The sequence below is a fragment of the Buteo buteo genome, chromosome 1, assembly GCF_964188355.1.
Source record: "Buteo buteo chromosome 1, bButBut1.hap1.1, whole genome shotgun sequence".
In the NCBI taxonomy this organism is placed as follows: Eukaryota; Metazoa; Chordata; class Aves; order Accipitriformes; family Accipitridae; genus Buteo; species Buteo buteo.
In genome coordinates this window covers 10100563-10121221 of record NC_134171.1, presented here as the reverse complement: position 1 = coordinate 10121221, position 20659 = coordinate 10100563, and the positions used below count along the sequence as shown (strand labels likewise).

Genomic DNA, 20659 nt, shown 5'->3' with positions numbered 1-20659 from the left:
GCACTGGGGGTGGGCGGAAGACAAGAATTAAACTGAGGACAGGAAAAGCAGAGTAAAATGTCCTGGAATACATTCAAACTGAAGTAAAAGACTATCAGTCACAGTATGAACGATGTGAAGCAGAACTAAAGATAGGGACAGTGAAGATCTATTTCAAATGAAGTTGAATCAGTTAATGAAAGCCATTTTATAGTATTTCTACAGATAGGCAGTATGAAAAAAACTGCCCAGATCCCTTCACATTTTTATCACCATTCACATGAAAAAACTTTGCAGTTGCCCAAATATATTTGCAACTCAACTGTAATGCATGAACTGCTGTCATGGTTTAACCCCAGCCAGCAACTAATCACTATGCAGCTGCTCACTCACTTCCCCCCCCACCCAGTGGGATGGGGGAGAGAATCAGGAAAAAAAATTAAAACTCATGGGTTGAGATAAAAACAGTTTAATAGGACAGAAAGAAAGAAAATTATAATAAATAGCAATAATGACAACACTAATATAAAAGAATTGGAACACACAGAACAAGTGATGCACAATGCAATTGCTCACCACTCACTGACCGATGCCCAGTTAGTTCCTGAGCAGCGATCCATCCCCCCACCCTGCCAACTCCCCCCAGTTTATATACTGGGCATGACATCACATGGTATGGAATACCCCTTTGGCCAGTTGGGGTCAGCTGTCCTGGCTGTGTCCCCTCCCAACTTCTTGTGCCCCTCCAGCCTTCTTGCTGGCTGGGCATCAGAAGCTGAAAAATCCTTGGCTTCGTCTAAACACTGCTTAGCAACAACTAAAAACATCAGCGTGCTATCAACATTATTCTTATACTAAATCCAAAACATAACACTATACCAGCTACTAGAAGGAAAATTAACTCTATCCCAGCCAAAACCAGAACAGCTGCCTTTGTCTTCTGGGTGGTTTTTAAAATTCTATTTGCAGCAGAGGAGATGAAGGGAAATTTGCCTCGAGTAGTTTTTAAGGCTCTTGCATACCTTTTAACACTGCAATTAAAATAAAAAGCAGAAAAAATTAGTATTTTAAGTTTTGTTTAAAGGTATGGACAAGCAAACTTGAAAACCTGAAACCAAATTAAAATCAAATGTAATATTAAGCCATAAGGGGAGGAGGAGGAAATCATGTCTTTTACTGGTTGAAGTATAGTAATTAATTATATTTAAAGAGTTTTCTGCACAGCATTAAATGCTATTCCCTAGTTGACAAGTGAAATGGCAGCAGGTATACAAAATAATAGAACTAATTTGAGCGTGGACAAGCTCAGACTTGAGTGAAAAAACACTTGGGTCTGTAATACCCAGATGTGCAGCCACCAAGAACCCAGACTCTCCAGGGGAAAAAGGGAGGGAAAGAGATTTTGTTTTAATTACACGCATCACAAATTCTTTAGGAGCACATATCCCACATGCAATGCTTCCCTTCTTTGTAGCCAAATATGACACAGCAGAACAGAGCCAATCCACCTCCTACCAGGATTCTGCCTTTCCTGTACTAGAAAAATATTCAACGTTTTCCCAGCAATTATGCAGCCACATGTGCTAAAAAAATACCAAAAGCTAATAATGATGATTCAAACATTTCTCTTCCCCAGTACAATGGCCAAAAGTGTTCTGAGCAGGTAGTTAAAACACCCCAAAATTCTCTCAACTAGTCCTGACAGGTAACAACCATGCATATACATTTTTTTCCTAGTAGAGAGTTGTTAGAGATTTAATCTGTTGTTTATACTTCAATCCTGAAGAGAAATATGTAAAATTAACAGGATTATGCACAAAAACAACAACAACAAAAAAAGTGCCAGCACTTTCCCTATGAACAGTAAGAAACATTCACCCAAAGGCAAGTTTAAGTGCGTAAGAACATTTAGGAATTAATTACTTGAATATGTAGCTTCAATGATACAACTGTAGATGCTCTATTCCAGGAATTATGTTACAAGAAAATGACCTCACCTGGTAAGCGGTAAAGGGTTAAACACACTCACTCTTGACAGCAAAATCTCCTATTAAGTCAAGCCATGCACCGGAGAGGGTATTTTCAGAAGGATCCACCAAATACAATTTCTAAAACTAGCCATGTTGTTCCCATAACAGAGAAACAGAACTGTCAGGCAAATTGCAGACACTGTACTTGGACACGACACAGACAATACAAGGCAGAGAAATAATTCTCCAGTTCCAAGCCCCTTCAATTCTGCAAAAATCAGCATCAATAAGAAGCAGAGTCCTAGTTTAATAGCTAAACTTAAGAGCAATCAGCAAAATTACTGGAGAAGATGCAGCAAGTAAGCTTTAACATCAGAACTGCATTGAGGTTATCTTTCTAAGAAATCACTACAAAGTTAATAAAACCACAAGTTAAGCTAATATTCATAGCAGATGACCTCAGTCCTTGCACTTCATTATCCCTAAACGGCCCAGCTCTACATGTCCACCGTACACGCACACATCACATCATGTATTAAATTCCTTATAGCCACATGAAATACACTACTGAAACATAACACATGGTGTGCTTCAACTACCACTATGGGAGGAGGGACCAGAAATTTACTGAATTAACTCAGGAAATATGTAAAGCTTGAAGTCCTTTGACCCAAGCATCTGATTTACTGCTGCAACTTAAGAAGCAGAGAAGCAAAAGGCAGGGGTGCTAATAGCAGGAAGCCAACCATGATCACAACATACATAACCGGAACAAAAAAGGAAAAGTGGCATCTCCAAAACTCTCATCTCAAATGTTCCCTGACCCAAAGACACAAGGGCTATATCCAGATAGCAAGCCAAATCTAAGTCCTGGACTGGATTTGTCGCAACAGTTGCTTAGATTTCCTATTCTGAGGAAGATCACAAGAAAAACATACAGAGTGCACTAAATCCTCCATTACAGATTGTCTTAGTGGTTTCAGGGGGTTGGGTGTAAGGTTTGGTGGTTTGTTTGGGGTTTGGGTTTTTTGGTTTTGGGTTGTTTTTTTTTTTAGGGGGGGGGGAGTAGGGGGACAGGGAGGGCATTAAGGAGAAGCAGGAGGCAGCTGAGCTGAGACACTGTGATTGCGATGTCTTTAAAGCAATCTATGAAGAGACTGCCAAAGCCAAAGGCAGCTAAACAGTTGTATCAGAAAAAGCTGTAGAGAACAAGCTGTCTGCCAGCCATACCTAGGGCTGCATACTGCTCCAGTTGTTCTCTGCCTCCTTTGGATCCAAGAAAGCAAAAGCAGTTGTCTGAAGCAACTCTTAAGAGGAGCAGAAATCACATATATCAGGCCTAACCAACAAGCAGATGTGTACCAACTTGAACATGAACAGAAAGCTGTTCAATGTTCATTCATCACACCAACTACTGCTCGTGGCTGCTTATACGCATGGGTGCTAGTTATATTGCTAAAAATAACCAAGAATGAATAAGAAGCTCCCTATCAGCCCTCCATATCCTAACACTGTCAGGAGCAAACTCATCCAGCAGACAACCCCATGTGTTTGAAAATGCCATCAGAGAACAGCATTGGCTTCTCTGATCACATGAAGAGGTTCCACATGCTGGTAGGTGAGAATGTAGATGATTTCAAGGAATTAACACACAAAAGAAGCTCTTCCTGCTTGTTAAATTGAGTGAAGAATATTTTATGCTAGGATCACAAGCAAAGCATCAAGAGTCCAAAGATGATGTACCAGGGCAACCTGAACAAAAGCCTAAAATAAGAACAAGTAATTATTCACACAAAGTTCATAAGAAACAAGCAACCAATCCATCAGTCTTAGAAGTACACATACTAATGTATGAAGCATAAGAAAAGGAGCTAGAATTCTTTGAACATGATCAAGACTATGACCTACTCCATAAGAGTCCACTCCCAGCTGGAATACTAACAGAAAGAGGATACACTCAGTTCATAGAAAAAACAAACAAACCAACCAACCAAAACAAACAAATCCAAGTGCCCAGGGGTGTTATGCCCTGTATCTAAAGGATGTAAGCATCACAAATGCAGAGAGAGGTATCTTGGAAGTCTACAAATAATAAAAGGAGGAAAGCCCATGAATGCTATCAAGCTGCAAGCTTACTACAGAGCATCAAAAACAGTGGACAGACAGATGATCCCTTTTCTGAGCAGGTGGAAGAGTGAAGAAAAGCACAGGACTTTTTGTTACAAGGAGGTACTAGGAACCTAGGCACCTACTGGGAATGGAACATAGCAGAACTCCAGTGAGAGTTCAAGGAACTTGCTTTTTTAAAATATCAAAAGCAACCAGAGACTTTTCCTTTAGCCATAGCCAGCAAGAAAGAAGTGGTTGACAGTAAACAATGAGAGACAGTTTTGTTGGAAGTGAAGTGTCAAGTCAATGGTTACTGAAGAGGGAAAGGAAGGAAGAACAGCAAGAGACATATTTAACATTACAAAATAAGAGCTTGCAGAAGGCAAGTCTAAGGCAAGGAAGAGCTAATTCTCAAATGACACAATAGATACAAACAAATTCAAGAAAACCAAACACAGCAAGAGGATAGAAAACACTGCAAGACAATAATGACTCAGAAAAAGCCCACAGAAAGGGAATAACAAGCATAACAATGGCAAGAGAATACAGGGGACAAATCAAAAAGGCTAAAGGCAAAAAATGAAATAATTCTCACAAAACAGCTTGAGGCTACTAAGAAATCATTCTATCAGCACTCTACCACTACTAACAGAATTTGTCCATTACTGAATGAAGAGGGAAAACAGATTAATGAAGTCCTCACTAAACAGATCAACTACAAGCAGGTGACTAGCACAATTACTACAAATAAATGGGTAAAATACCCACCCAGAGTCAGCCTATTATTGGAAATACCCATACTTACATTTTTTTCCCAAGTTGGCTAGATCTGATAACATTCAAGCAAGTTGCTCAGGAAATCCTCTGAGCCATCTCAAAATCAATAATCCTATCTTTGAAAACTCATGGAAGATGCCTGAGATATCAGAAGCTTAGAAAAAGGTGAATTACACAAACCCTTTCTTTAAAGCAAATAAACAACCTCACCCCTCAAAAACAAACAAATAAAACCCAAAAACTGAGGGAGAGAAAAGGGATGGTGAAGGGCAGGAACACTTGAGGAATAATATTGGCTTGTCTTCAGTTCCCAGGAAAGCTAGTCAAATATATTCAAACAAGCACTTAGATGATACAGAGAGGAGGAACGGCCACCTTGGTTTTGTCAAAAACAAGCCACGTCAAACCAGTACAACTTTCTTCCATGACAGAGTTACACAGGGGAGAAAGAATAAATGTCATGATTTATGCGATTAATGTTTGTGACAGTCTTAATTACTGCGAATTTCTCATGGCCAAACTAAAAAGCAAGATCTTGATAGAACTACCATGAATATCCAAATAGGCATAGGTGACTATATGCAAAAGAGAAGTCAACAAGGTCAGACTGTTGGGAAAAGCTAATGCTACCTTGAGATGTATAGCTTATGTGACACATGACATAATCCTTCCACCTAATACTGCTCCAATAAGTCTCAGAGGGACAACTGCAACTCACCCTGAACACAGGTCTTCAAGCCAGACAGGAACAGCTGGAGAAAAGCCACAAGAGAACAGCTACCGGACACAGACAATATTACCTGCCAGGAAAGGCTGAAAGAACTGGGGACACCAAGCTTACAGATCAGAATACTGAGGGGATAAAGAGTCAGTTAGTTCTCTGTATCCACAGCAGACAGAAAAAGCAATAAAATGTTTGAATTGCAGCAAGGAAGATTTCTATGCAATAGAAAATGAATAGCAAAGTATTTAAAGACAAAGATAGGCTGCTTGGTGAGGTCGTGGAATCCCCATCAACTATCGTCATTTTAAGAGCAGGTTAGACAAACAAGTCACAAAAATATAATCAGTGCTGTCTCCACCAGCCAGAAGACAGACAAATGAATGAGAGAAAAACAAGGATGGAATGAAACTTGAAGTCAAGATTTTATAGCACTGATAAGAGATTCTGGAATATTACATTCAGCTCTGGCATCAAACTTAAGGAGATAGTTAAAAAAGTGCAGAAGGAACCAAAGAACTACCTGAGAGCCAGCGCACATGCTTAGACTAATTGAGAGTCTAATGAGTTTTGATTATGAAAAAGGAAGTTGAGGGGTAATTCTGTTACAGTAAACAAGTACCTTCACAAGAATAAAACATCAGATTCTAATGTGCTCTTTCACAAGAAAAATCCCCAAACCCCTACCCAAGAACCATGGCCTATTCAGCAAGGATACCTTTGTAACAGAATGAAATTAAAAACAGGTGTTTCAATAAGATTGTAGTAAAGCATTTTTGCACAGAGTAGGCAGCTATTCTAAATTAGCAGCAAGTCCGGCTACTTGGCTAGCATGAGATTTAAAAGGTAAAGCAAGCATAGTTAAATTAGAATGGTTATGAGCAATGCTCTAAAAGATGGTTACTTGAATTTATGCCTGCTTCCTAGAGTGCAATTACCAAAAAAAAAACCCTCACCAAACAACAAACCCCACCCAAAAAAACCCCAAACGAACCCCACCCCAAGCCCCCTCCAAACCAAAAAAATCCCCAAACAACAACAAAAAAATCAACCTTAAAGAAAATGAGTTGTATTTTTTCAGACAAATCATCCACCTTTTAATATGTACCAAAGTAGATAATTACCAATACTGTTGTCCATTAATATTTTAAAAGAAGATAAAAAGCTCTATAACCAGTAGAGTCTACCTAAGACAATTCACAAAAGGAAAAAAAAAAAGGGGGCCACAAAGCTCAACTTCCCTGGTAGCTACCCAGCTTGTGATACACAGCTGTGCTCACACTGCCTGCCTGCTCAGTGCCTGCTCACCAGTCACCCAAATGCATGCTCTCTCATCAATGTGCAACCAGTAAAAGTGTGATTAATAAGATAAAAAAAAAGACAGCCTAATTAGAGGGATAAATCCACACAGTAGCAGTGGGACACACAGCCATCCTTTATGCCTTTCCCACCACTATTTTCTAGCATTATAGTGGAGTTCTAAGCCTATCCAATGTCATTTCCTTTCAAGTAGGCCAACTAGACGAGGATGTCTACCACAAAGAGGGCTGGCTTTCCAGAAAGAGGAGCTACAGTCATCCTCCCTGTTCACTAGTGCCAATCAAATTTTGCTTAAGAGGAAAGGAAGAATCACAACAACATATTGGAGGAGCAGATGAAACAGGTGCCAGAAAGACAACATCTTCCAGTGATCCTCTCATGGTTTAATGAGAGGGATTCGTGCTCCACTAAACCCCAGTAAACCCCACTAAGCAGACACACCTACAAAAGAAAGATGTAACACCTCCCTGACCAGGTACTAACACTTATTAATAGATTATTCCTATACTTATCCAAAGTCCCTCATGTCACAGACAGGCCCCTTACAAAATATCCATTGCAGTGAAAAAGATTAAGACAAGGACACTAAAAATTTTCTAGTCATAATTACAAAGCCTTAAAAGCATCAGTTAAGGCAGACACTATTGCACCAACTTTTTTTGCTGATCATGAGTTAATACAAACAGTAAAAAAAAAAAACACCTTTGCATGTAACTTCAAAAAGTTAAATTACTCAAGCAAACTACACAAAAGAATATATTTGTGGCAGAAGTGTTACAGATAGGACAATGCAAGCAAATAAAACAGTGAAGACTAACTTCCTGCTACAAAAAAAAAAAAAGGAAATACGTGAGTCACAAAGAAACCATAGAAAATTATTTTCTCATCAGAAGAATTCATCCCTAATTTGGGAAAACAATTAAAATGTAAAAATACAATTATTTGGGAATGATTTTTTAATATTAGGGCAATACTTCAAGTATCCTCATATAACAACATTGTACACTACGTATCAGCCATTTTGCCAAGCCAAGACTTCATGGAAAAAGCTAATGATAGGGATGTCTACTTTCTCAGGACTATCATATATATTAACAGGGTTGGTAGTAACTTTAACAGATTTTTTAGTGTCTTCAGTATAAGGAAGGCCTAACACTGGTTAGGATCCTCTAGGCTTCAACAGAAAACAGACACAGACTACCACAGACTTTTTCAGCTTAGCTGTCAAATTATCAGAAATCTCTTATTGACTGAGAGGATGAGTCAATCTCACTAACAGGTAACATCATTAGGTGCAAGCTGCTGACTTCAAAGTTTGTTTCAGAACTGGCTTCACATTTACACAAATATTCATTCCTATGTCCTTAGTCAAAAGCCACAAAGGCAAGCACGCATTCAGACTTCTATCTGAAAGCTCTGCTTGTACTTAAGGAATAAATTCTTACAGGCCATTACTAGTAATGTTTTAACAAAGTCCTGGGGACCAGAACAATCCCCTAAACCTCACACAATCACTAGATTTTTCACCTCACTAAAAATGAAAACATAGGCTCAGAATGACTTTAAATATCAACAAAAGAATATTCCTCTTCATTTTTATTAGGAAAACATAAGATACAGCCATCAAGTTAAAAAAAAAAAACATGCAACAAGCAGTCTAAATAATATTCAAAGTGTGCATGATTAAGTGTCATGATTTCCCCGTAATTCTGAAAACCAGTAAGCTAGGTTGCCAACAACAGCACTTCCGAAAACATTAAATAGTAATTAATTTTTAACTTAGTTACTATGCAATGGTCCTCAGTACAAAGTTCCTCCTCCTCCTCCATAAGGTTTCAGATTTATAGCTAGTAGAGGATACTGTACAAGTATGGTAGCCTGTTTTCAGGACAGAAGAAATCATTATAATTTTTTTCCATTGAAAACAGACAAATTTTTTTTTAAAGCAATGTATATCTGAAAATTATGGAAGTTTAATTTCATCCACTTTCATTCCTGTGGTTCAGACTCTTCACCAGTTATGACGCTGACAAAAAAACCCAGTCAGCTTCAGGCTGCTGCTGCAAGCTGTCTCAAATCACAGCAGACACCAGTACAATTCCCCGCAGACTCCCTGAAAAGAAGCAGAGAATGACAGTATAGTGGAGATGAATCTTGGGAGTAGCCAGGAAAAAGAAGTAAAGATAAAATAAAGATTATCACACAGATAAAACTGCAAAGTTTCTTCTGACAGCAGAAGAATGTTCTATCTCTTGGTGAGTGACAAAATAAAGCCTTAATGCATCTGAAGCCTATTCCAGTGAAGATTTGGGTTTCAACTACACATATATAGCCACATAGGTAAGTTATGGCCATTAAAATAACGTGGTGAAAAACTTCTAGTGAACCTCAGCTAAACCACTAACTTGCCATCTGTTGTGGCAGCAGCTTACTGAAGATAAGCAGCCTGGAAGCATTACAGCAATTAAGAAATCTTTTGGTCATTAACTCCACACCAATTAAACACTAAAGGCTGGCAAAACTGTACTGTGGCTCAGAACTGCTTTTTAAGGCAAACTCTTCTGCTCCTGATGACTGGTTTCACTATGAGACCCAGTGTGGCAAAGAACCTTTACACACTTACTCGGGCACTTCTTTGTCTATCAGCAGCCCTAACATATATTCTTTGGACTCTTCTAATCCAAAAAAATGTACATGCACACATACAAAGTATTTACTTCATGCCTACACTTACATAGCAACATTATTAATCCACATTCAAAAATGCCATGTTTTAAAAAGCTTGGATACATGCACACACATGTATGAGCATGCATACACACATTCTCACTCACGCATCTGTCCATGAAAGTGTCTCTGGGCTTGCATCAATATTAGTGTTATCCAAATTCAGAGCCTCACATCCATCTCTGTGAAATACTCCCTACAACAAGTTTGAAATAGTCAACTATTGGGTTTAATATGGTTCCAGAATTTGAAAGAGGTTCCATAACTTCTTGTAATAATCACAAACTAACCGAAGTCTGCCTATGCAAACACCTTACCTCAAGGTATTTTAAATCACACTTAGTTTGTTGCACCTAGATCAATGGAAAAAAACAGTTAATATTTGAAAATAGCTGAACTACCCTTGTGTACAATTCAGTAGTAGCACCACCTTCCTAGCTTTGGAAGAATTCTGCTTTGAGAGTTACTACTTCTGCACATGGGGGGGGAAACCACAACCAAAAACAAAACAGAAAAAAAAAATCCCAACCAGAAAACAAGCTTTGGCTTTCAAAAAAATAATCATCTTAGTTTAAAAGCAAAATTACTTTAGTCCCAAAATACAGAAGTTTGCAGTGCCCTGTTAGTGCACTGACTCCAAACCCCATCAACATACAGCTGTTTGCACTAGTTCTCTCTTTGAAAAAAGCCTCAAAGAGAAGAAGCGGGTGGCAGAGTGCATTCAAGTCTGGCACCCCTGCCTAAAGCCACTTCTTTTGTTTGTAAGGAGCTGTCATTGATGCAGTCTGACAGCACAAAGCTTAAAGCAGAACAGGAGTCAAGGTAGAGCCTTACAGCACTTTGCAGAACATCACATGTACATTACATTTAATATAGTTCCCAACAAATCTCAGCACTACAATGAGATACACCCTAATAAAGAAATACATAGATTTTAGAGAGTCATGACTTGCATTAACAGGCTTCTTCCAGGAGCAGGATTCAATTGACAGCCTTCTTTTCTTTCCCTCACCTTACAATGCTGATATAATTAAGTTTTTTAGATGTCACTAATGACAGGCACTAAAAACCTATAAGGACATGACCAAAACTTATTCATCAAGTTAAAAAAAAAGTTATATAATGTCATCCTCAGTTAATATGTTCAAGAGTCTTTCTTTCATGAACTCACTTGCCCATTTCAAAAGGCTAAGAATATTTCATGTAACATCAATAATGCTTGCTCTTTTACAGCTCCTTCTCTCCTCATCCACACTAACTCATCTCCTACATCATCCAGGAGGAAAGAAAAAGCCACTGTAGTTTCATTCTATCCTTCCAAAGACCTCATCCTCATTCGCTAACCGCAGACTTCTCTTAACTTACCAGATCTGTAATTGCCACCTGTTTCTTCTGACAGATGGGGAGAATAAAAGTATACCAAAAAAGACCAGTCCCTGAGAAAGCAGTATTTTGCTACGCACAAAGTACGTCCAGGTGCTGTTTCAGGGCTTTGTTCAGATATTGGTCTACTTGGTAAATATCCATGTTTATAGCTCTTAAATAGTTGCTGGCGGTACAGAAAGAATGCTGAACACTAACTTGGAGTTATTTATGCACCAGCTCTGGCAGAAGCTAGACAGCCATGCTAGCACACAGCTGCGCTAAGTCCACCTGAGAGGCAGATTACTACCATGAATCCAGATCATATATTAGCTTAGAGGACCAATTTTAGATGAAAGCTGGTTCAGGAGATGGGTGGTCCTAACACAACATGCCATATGCATGTTGCCCCCTTCCCAATAGCTTTCTGAGTGTTATAACTAAATGAGATTCCCATTACTGTAAACCTCCTTCAGCTTCTGATGCTGTAGAGGAACATGCCTACAACTCTACCCTTTACTCTCCAATACCCTCTTCGGGGAATAATTTCAGCGGTTACTTCTGCTGTGCTTGCAGATTTCCTTAAGGAGGTGAGTGAGACCTTAAGGGGAGGGAAAAAGAGAACTACACCAAAACACCTCTCTCAATTATTTCACTGGTGTCCACAGAAGTCTAACTACTAAAAGCCCTAGCATAGACTAAGTTACCAGTGTTTACATTCCTAATTCAGAAAACTGCAGATAGTTATGGGCACATGGAGCCCTTTACATTTTCACAGGACAACTACTGGATTAAATTACTATAGCTAACATATCAATCATATATTTAATAAACAGAGATCAATCACTAGAGTTTTATATGCTAGTGATGCGTGTATTTATATACAATCTTTAGGAAGCTTACTTCTTCAGCATATTCACAGATTCGGGACATAAACCCACCACTGCCCAGTTCTCTACACGTTTGGTTTTGCTTTAACTTAAGCAGAGAAGTTGTTATTTCCAAAAAGAGCAACAACTGACTTACGGATCAAAGTGAGCAATGCTGACATTGCAATGCAAGCCATGACTAAACTAACACTTTTGATAGCGTAGGCATAGATAATATCTAGAAGAATAGAGACGGGCATCTGAAAATTTAGATCTAGAACACTGAAGTCCCCTGGGCTGCCAGCCGGACACTTCTATCCAGCATGCTACCTTTCCCTGGAGAAGACAAGGAACAGCTATTTAGAGCAGCAAACACTGCCCCAACAGCTGATCACATCCTCCATCTGTTCGCAGCTCAACACAGACCACTGAACTGCTGCCAAAGCAGTTTAAAAAAAAAAAAAAAAATCCAGCAGCTTTTTCTAGGAGCAACTCCCATCCATGCACACTCCCAAAAACTAGTCCTTGCTGCCTATTGCAGTGCAAAGCTCCTGGCCCCTCCTGCACCACCAGCAATTCACCTCCCACAGCCACCTTCTAAGACAAGTAGAAAACAAGACCAGAAGAGAAGCCCTAAAGTCCAGATGACATGGATGACAAGTCTTCTCTAGATCAAGGGAGTCCAAAGCTCTGGACTTCAAAATAATCACTTTTCTAACCCTGTAAAAACTTAGTTATTTACCTGGATGATTGTGGTCTCATGTTTTTGAAGTTCCTTCAGAAGCAGACACTGGACAAAGCTACTACAAACCAGTTCAACAGATCAATGTGTTAAAGAAGGACTACTGTAAAGATCTACTGTGCATGAGGACGTAACTTTGTGATGTTCCACCATAAGTAACACTACAGACGCATCTGCAATCTTCTAGGCCTGAGAAGACACTATGCATCGCAATATTTCATGGAAGCGCCCAGAGCTTTTCTTCTGAGAAATGCACAGCAGAGTCAATCTTCTGTTTCCTCCCTATAAATGAGCAAAGTTCATCTTAACCCTTCTGAGCTCCAACTTTAAAAAAAAAAAAAAGGGAAGAAGCCATAACTGAATAGGCAAGTAGAGGCTAAGCATGGCCTCCCTACAGAGATTTTTCATACTATCCAACTTTGGGGACCCAGCTTGTACCAAAGTCCCTCAAGGCTTCCTCTAATAAAGAATGGAGAGAGATGGCCACTCTACAGAGTGATGCAGAACAGGAGTGCCTCCCTCTCAGACACCCGAGTGTGTTCTATCATTACTAGGAATTTTGAGATGGGGAGAACTACACTTGTGGCTTGTGCAACAGATTGCAAGATGATTATTTAAGAACATGGTTAAAGTTCACACACCAAGAAAGTTTTTTCCTCCAGCACTATCACCAGCCTAACATGAACAACTTCAGTTCAACAGCCTCAAACAGGCTTGCAGGCGACCCCATTGATTTTTTCCCTTAAAATCCACTTCATAAAGCAGTGCTCAGACTAACTTCTGCACCACTAAAGCAGCTGTACATTCTATTTAAGAAAATAAATAGAAAAGATATAAAAAAGAAAATATATACTTCAGAAAAATTACTATGTTGCTCAGACCTATCTTTAATACTATTTCTAGTGTGTTTCCTCACACGGCTAGGAGATGAAGGTCACTTATGTCACAGGCTGCCTTGAATTTTTACAATATAAAATCAAGTAATTCTTATGTCAAAAAAATAATGGTATATTTGTTTTATTGCCTTCTCAGACAAGCCTCAATTTGGGTAGTTCCCATAATAACATTAAGAGTGGCATCATAAATGTCATTTCCCAGTTGAACTCTTCATTTTCAGCACAAGAAATCTGGAACTTGTAGATTAAGATATTAATGGAGAAAGAGAACTGAACTGCAGCATTCTTTTATCCACTTAACTCGAATTTTTCCTTCTGTTTAATTATCCTAGAAAATTTCACATATGGAATATGCTTTCTCAAAGCAGACCAGTCCAAAGCTACCTCAGTCACTATTAAAATAAAAAAGTTAACACAAGAAAGGAAAATGTAGGAACTGTTTTCATTACCTTAATAAAAGAGGATATATGACCTCCTTTCCCACCAGTGAAGGAGTCCCCACAAATATTAAATCTTCTTTGATTACCCAGATCTATATAAACCTGGAACACTGCCTAGCACATCCATGAAGCCTTGTACATCCTAAGCAAAGCAAGTTTATTTTCTGGTTATTTCTCCTAATAACTTTTCCACAACACATCTTCAGCAGACCTGTATTTAATAAGGACCACCCTCGCTACACATACATCAGGGACTAAACATTAGTCTTGTAGGCACCAAACACCATCAAATTGAATTTCTACATCCACTCAGCTCTCCTTGCCATGCAAGGAGAAGAGAGTAAGCCTGGATCCCTTCCTTGCACAGACTGTAAAGGAGAAAGGATCTGAGGGGTCCCCTCAAGATGGGATACCGCTGCAAAAGGATAAATGCCATAACCAAGAAAAGAACGTGATATTAAATACCTAAATGAAGCTTCAGATACTGTTTGGGATCAATTGCAGGACAAGAACCCTGAATATTCTCATCAATATGCATGTATTTCAGAACTAACTTTTCATATTAATCTAGATCCAAATTAAATCAACAAGGTTTTGTTTCACAGTCAGGAAACAAAAGTCTGGAGAGGAAGGGATTCACTACGTTTTCTCGAGTAAAAGATTTCTCTCTCTCAATCTCTCTCAACCATTTTGCAACCAATACAGCAAGGGGGGGGGGGGGAAACACACACAAAAAAACAAACTTCACCTTCACACCCAGAATTAAATGTCTCATAACAAAGCCATAGGAGGATACTTAGCTAGTACAGATCAGACACCGCTGAACCAGATGCCATTTTTTTGGCCACACTTCCCACATGTTTCATTTAACAATTCACAACCGATTATTCTTGTTATCAATTGACCATGATATAGCAGGTGCAGGAGGTGGGGGAGAAACAGAGCGCTCGGAGATTCAATCTACGTCAAGGTCATGAGTACACACAGGCACACACTTCCCAGGAGCAGTATTACAAGATCTGAACAAACCACTAATATGTGCGCCTGTGGTCTCAGATCTATTAGCTGAAAAATGCCTTAACTGATCATAGGAAGAAGCTAAGAAAGAGCTATTAATGTGAATGTTATGCAACCATTAAGCTTGTTTTAAAGTTTGAAATGTTCTAGTTAGATTCATTTAAGTCACACTAGATTCTCTTTTTAAATTAGGAAGGTAACTCAACCACACCACCTAAACCGAATCCTGGTAGTTTCATCCCATTCTGTTACAACTCCTTTTATTAAAAAAAAACCAACAAAAAAAACCAAGCAGAGCATAAGCTTTTCAGGGCAGGGATTGCATGTCTATTTTAAAAAAGAGAGAGAGAGAGAACTGCATTTTGTCAGAGGAACAAATGTGCTACCAGACTGTCAAAAAGACTTATTTTTCATCGAGTAAGCATTATGAGCGTTTAGAGAACTACCTGCTTCCTCAGCCTGAACAGTAGAGGTTACAATACTATTTTATTTATTGAAATTTATCTAGTTTACCTGAGCCTTGACAAAAATTGGCCAGAATAAGTTTGCTTTTGGAGAGGAGGAGGCCCTACATAAAAGTACAAAAGCTAGCTATTTGCTGAACTTCTGAGTTCCTGACAAAGCTCCTCTTTTGTATACTATTTCTTTTGAATGTTTGAATCATGGGGGTTGTGGGGGGGGAGAAAAGGGAAAATCTCAAACAACAAATCAAGCACAGATATCAGTAAAATGCAATTAACTACAAAGCTGTGGAAAAAAATGGGTCTAGAAGATGGCAATGTATGGTCTGCTATGTATAGAATCTCTATTTTAAAAGCAGTATCTCATAATAAAGGAACAGTCCAGTCAAATGTTTTATGAAAACTCTAAAACAGACAGCTCTCAAATGTAAAAAGATTTAATACATTACTACCCTTGACAGACAAACAATACTTTGAAAAATGCAAGAGAATTATAAAACGGCTACTAAATTATTCCCCTTAATAACACAAGACCAGTCAGGCCTATAACAAAAACTACTACTGTGGCTGATCAGCCACTGACATACAACTCTTCACTCTGAAGTACCTGAACAGCCTATTTTACTACAGTATATCTACAAGTTATGCAGTGGTTGATAAAGATAATCAATGCATCTCACAGCATCAATAATCCAGCTGTCAGTGAAAAATTTATAGGATCAAATTATGAAGGCCTGATGCAATGCATTACTGAATTTTAAAAAAAAAAACAACAACAGAAAGCAAGATCTATTTCTTTAAATATATACATTAAACTTCAAAATATTTATTTTATTTTCTGGTTACAAATTACTGTTATTTATAGGATACTTGACTCTTCACAACATTGCTGTAAATAGTTCTGTAAGGAAAAAAATACAACTCCTAGGGAAGTCCTCCAACAGCACCACACAACTAAATGACTTTGTTTCCAATTCCAGTTAAAGTTGACACAGTTACAGGTTTCCAAAACTGAGATACTGAAACACTGCCAAAGCATCCTTAATTTCACTAGGATTCTAAAACATCTGACAGTGCTAGAGAGGATGAATTTGGATGCTACAAAGCATGTGCATGGGGCAACATAGCTTCCAGGAAGATTCCATTAGGAGTTGCCCACTTGCATCCCAGAACAAGACTTAGCATGTACTCTAATGCAGAATTTAGCCTACAGTCTTAAAAAAACCTCCAGATAAGATGTACAAAAACCTCAATTAAAATGTATTTGTTAGCTCTAACAGGCTTAGCTAGAATTTCAATACTGGCACATGTGCTTTTAGTTTCAAGCATAAATATATCCAATTTAAAACTCTGTTCAACCTGTTTTATAAAGCATGTTGAAAGTATACCTCATTCTGAACAACTATTGACACACAAGAAGACAGAGCACACAGGGGATCATTCCTTAAACATCTTGTTTCACTCTATATTTTAGAGAAATTTTGGAAGAAGCATCTAATAGAACATTAGCAGAAGGACGTGCCCACCACATCCAGAATGGATACCCTAAAACCAGGGGAGTGAGGAAAGACAGAAACAGAAAGCACGTTAAGAAGTAGAAAACATTATGCCGTGCAGCAAATATGAAATTCTGGGGTTTTTTATATTTTATATACTTACAGAGATTAAACATTCAAGTTTGTCCAGCAGAGACCTGGCTGATGATTTCTCTTACCCACTAATGGGAACTTCACAATTTTCTGTGTAAGATGAAAGTAAAGCAACTCAGTTTACTACTTTACAGCTATTAGTTGTTGCTTACTCTCCATCCAGCCAAAATAAATATTGCACCTAATTTAGAAGCGATCAGTCATGTAAAATACACAGTTTTCTTTCTCAACTTCATCCAGAAACAACATATGCTAGTCTTTCACTCAAAGAACGAAGTCTTGTTTTGACCATGTACCCTTAACTAGCACATTATTAACCATTAAGGAAAATGCATTTGCATGCAAGTAATAGTCATGTAATGATGCTTTAAGATTTCATCTTTGAAACAAGATTGTCAGTTAACTTTTAAGTAGTGGCAACTTTCAGATGTCACCACCGTTGGAAAGGTATCGAAAATGTCAAGAAAAAGGTCACTGAAACCAGCATGGAAGAAGTAACACCAACTTTAAAGGAGTATTATAGAGTATAAGCATTTACCTTTCAGAAACTGAGCACAGGGGTTTATCTATCCTCAAAATCTAGTTCTAATATGCTTACTGTTTGATTAACTAAGGTCTGTGTTGCTGGTTTATTCTAGCTTAACTAACTGATCTATTTAACCAACTTCTTAATTCCCTGTTTGTCCGTCAGTCTTCAGAACCACTTGTACCACACTGTTAAGTGAAATGGAAACATTTGACAAATTGCATACACATCTAAGAGCACAGGCAGAAAAGATCAATTAAGACAAAGTTACAAATGCATTCAAAATAACATGTTGTGCATACTTATAAGAGTTTGAATAATATACCAGTACATGTAATATACAGAAGTATTTTCCCAGAAATTTAGTGCTGAAATACTGTATTTAATTTTGATGATATTACTTATACTTTCCAAGTGAAGACTCCTGAAGACTGAGAAATTTTATTAGCAACTACCTGGTCTGAAAGAAAGAAGAAACATGAAGTAGGAAGACTAGCAGTGATGTTGCCCTTTTAAGATGCATTTCAGAAAAAGATCTGATACAGAGCGATTAGGTTAGAACCAAAGTCCTGGACTAGACATAACCACAAGATACAAACAGATCAAAGTATCAGCGATAGCAGAGCCTTCACTATTTGAATCACATCAATGTCCCATTCTGCTGGGACATTCCCACTCCACTACTTTTTCTTATTTCCCTTATCATTATCATGTTTATTCCAACAATACCTAGGAACCTGTGCCTGTAAGAGCTTGCAATTTAGAGATGTAAAACAAAACAAGATGCATCTTCCTGCTAGAGGTTTAGTGATGACTTGTAAAGTTACAAATAAAAACTCGCACACCTCTTTGCCATTATGAACATCATTCTTCCGGATATCTAAATCACACAAGGGCTACTGTCCCAAAAGGAAATTATTCCTGAAATAAGTGTCAGATTAGAACAGACATACAGAAATGGTTAGTCTAAAGCACTGTGGATTTGGGGTAACCAAGCATGAGTGTGCAGAAAGACAAGTTTCAAGGAGGGGGGAAGTTAATCTACAATCATCAAATTGCTTGCTGACCTAGCAAAATAGATGGCACAAAATTACACGGAAAACAAAAAAAAACACATTTGTTACATCATGGTATTTCAGATACTCTACATCACAAAAGCCACTTCTTCTATTTCCCCCTCACATATACAACAAGTTTATGAGAGCAAGAGAGGAAATGGACCAGGCTGTATGACATACACATGAAAGTCTGAAGATGCTGTCAGCAGGAAATGCTTTTGTAAATATGATACCTAAACGCAAGCTTTGTGTAGATAACAAAAAAATTGGAGTAACCTTTATGAGAGAAAGGAACATAAACTTAGTCTTTTGTCACTTGAGCCAGCAGGATACCTTTCTAAAGGCCCAATAATCCCTGAGCAGTTTTTCTTGAAAAAAAAAAAAAAAAAGACCAATTAAACCACACAATCTGCTCCCAATAAATTTCACCGTATTATGAAATAACGTAACAGATCTAAATTATTCCGAGGCACGAGTGCAAACCACAGCCCAAGCTAGAATGAACCTCCTGTGCTTAACGAAGTTGTCCGCTGCAAAAAGGGCTCCAACATCCGTGGAGAGAAACATACACAAAGGTATATTTTTGCTTTTTCAAGGCCCGCCCACCTATTTCTTACAGCTCCTCCATTAAGGTGGGGCCCCAGCCCGAAGACCCCGGAGGATGGGGACCCCGGAGCTGGCTCCTGCCGGGATTTCAGGAGAAACCCCAGGACGACACGGCCCCGAGCAGCCTGCGCTGCCCTTCCCCCACAAAGGGTGGGGGAGCCGGGGACACTGCCCAGCCCCACCGCCCCGCCGGGCAGGGCAGCGCCGCGGCCCCCCGCCGCTTCGAGGGGCCCAGCTCTCCCTTCCCCCGCCCCGCGGAGGCCCCGGGGCCCGCACCCGACCAAAAGGGCAGGAGGAGAGGGCGGATGGCGCGGCGGCAGCCCCCCGCCGCCCTCCCCGGTTGCCAGCACCGCCCGCCCGCCCGGGTGGGTGGGTGTGTGCCGGGCCCGCCGCAGCGGGATGTCACCGCCGCCCGCCTCAGCCCCCCCCCCCCCCGCCGCCACCGCCGCCACCTCCCGCCTCACCTCTCCGTGTCCCGCCGCGGCCCCGCCGCCGCCCAGGGCTCCGTTGCCGGCGGCCGTCGCCGGCGCTGTCAGCAGGCCGCCCACCGCGCTCGGCGAGGCGGCGGCCGCCTGGGTCGCAGCCCGCAGTGGGGCCGCTCCCGCCGCCGCCCCGGCCTTGCCCAGGCCGCCGGCGCCTCCGCCGCCGCTGGGTCCCGGCCCGCCGGTGCTGCTGAGGCCGCCGCCCCGCTTGTTCTTCCGGCGCTTGGCTCCGCGCTTGGCGTCGGCCGGACTCATCGTGCCTGACACCCGGGCAAGGGAGGAGGGAGCGGGGCGGGGGAGGGGGGGGAAGGAGGAGGAGGAGGAGGAAGAGGAGGAGAAGGAGGGGAAGGGGCGCGGGGCCGCGGCGAGCGCCCGGGAGCGGAGGGGACGGGCAGGGCCGGGGCACGGGCCACCCCGGGCGCCGAGGAGCGGAGCGCACCGACTGTCACGGCAACGGGGACTCCCTCGGCCCCAGCGCCGCTGACCAGAGTTACCGTCCAATATGGCGGACACAAGGGGAAAGTGATCCCCCTTTACGTCGGGGGGCTCCCCCTTGCGCTGACGGGAACCCGCCCCGCGCGGCACGCTGGGACGCGTAGTTCCCGCGCCGCGCCACAGCCCGCGGCTGAAGGGGGACGGCGGACTACAGCTCCCGGCGTGCACCGCGAGGCCCGCCTGGGCGCGGCCGGTGAGCTCATCCGTCCCCGCGGTGCCCGCCGGGAGCTGTAGTCCCCCCCGCCGCCGTTAGCCCCGCCGGCCGACGTTGCCACCCCGGTCAAGGAACTACACCGCCGCCCAGGAGCCGGCGAGCACCACGTGACGCGCGCCCCCGCGCCTTAAAGGGGCCGCAGCTCCCGGGCGCTCCCGCTGGGGGTCGAGGCGCCACGGGCCGCCTTTTCCCTCAGAGCGGCGGGTGGGCTGCGGCCCCTTCCGCGGAAGGGGCCGCAG

The 20659-nt window shown here is 41.1% G+C and overlaps 1 protein-coding gene across 2 annotated transcripts in view; it reads right to left on the bottom strand.

Moving 5' to 3' along the window:
* FAM193A (family with sequence similarity 193 member A) overlaps positions 1–20219 on the bottom strand; it is an 81641-nt gene extending 61422 nt beyond the window's left edge. For both annotated transcript variants that reach the window (XM_075020407.1, XM_075020488.1), the window contains exon 1: positions 19694–20219. In XM_075020407.1, coding sequence (XP_074876508.1) covers positions 19694–19966 — 273 coding nt within the window. In that variant the 5' untranslated portion in view covers positions 19967–20219. The remainder of the gene's footprint in view (positions 1–19693) is intronic.
* Positions 20220–20659: the final 440 nt, after the last annotated feature.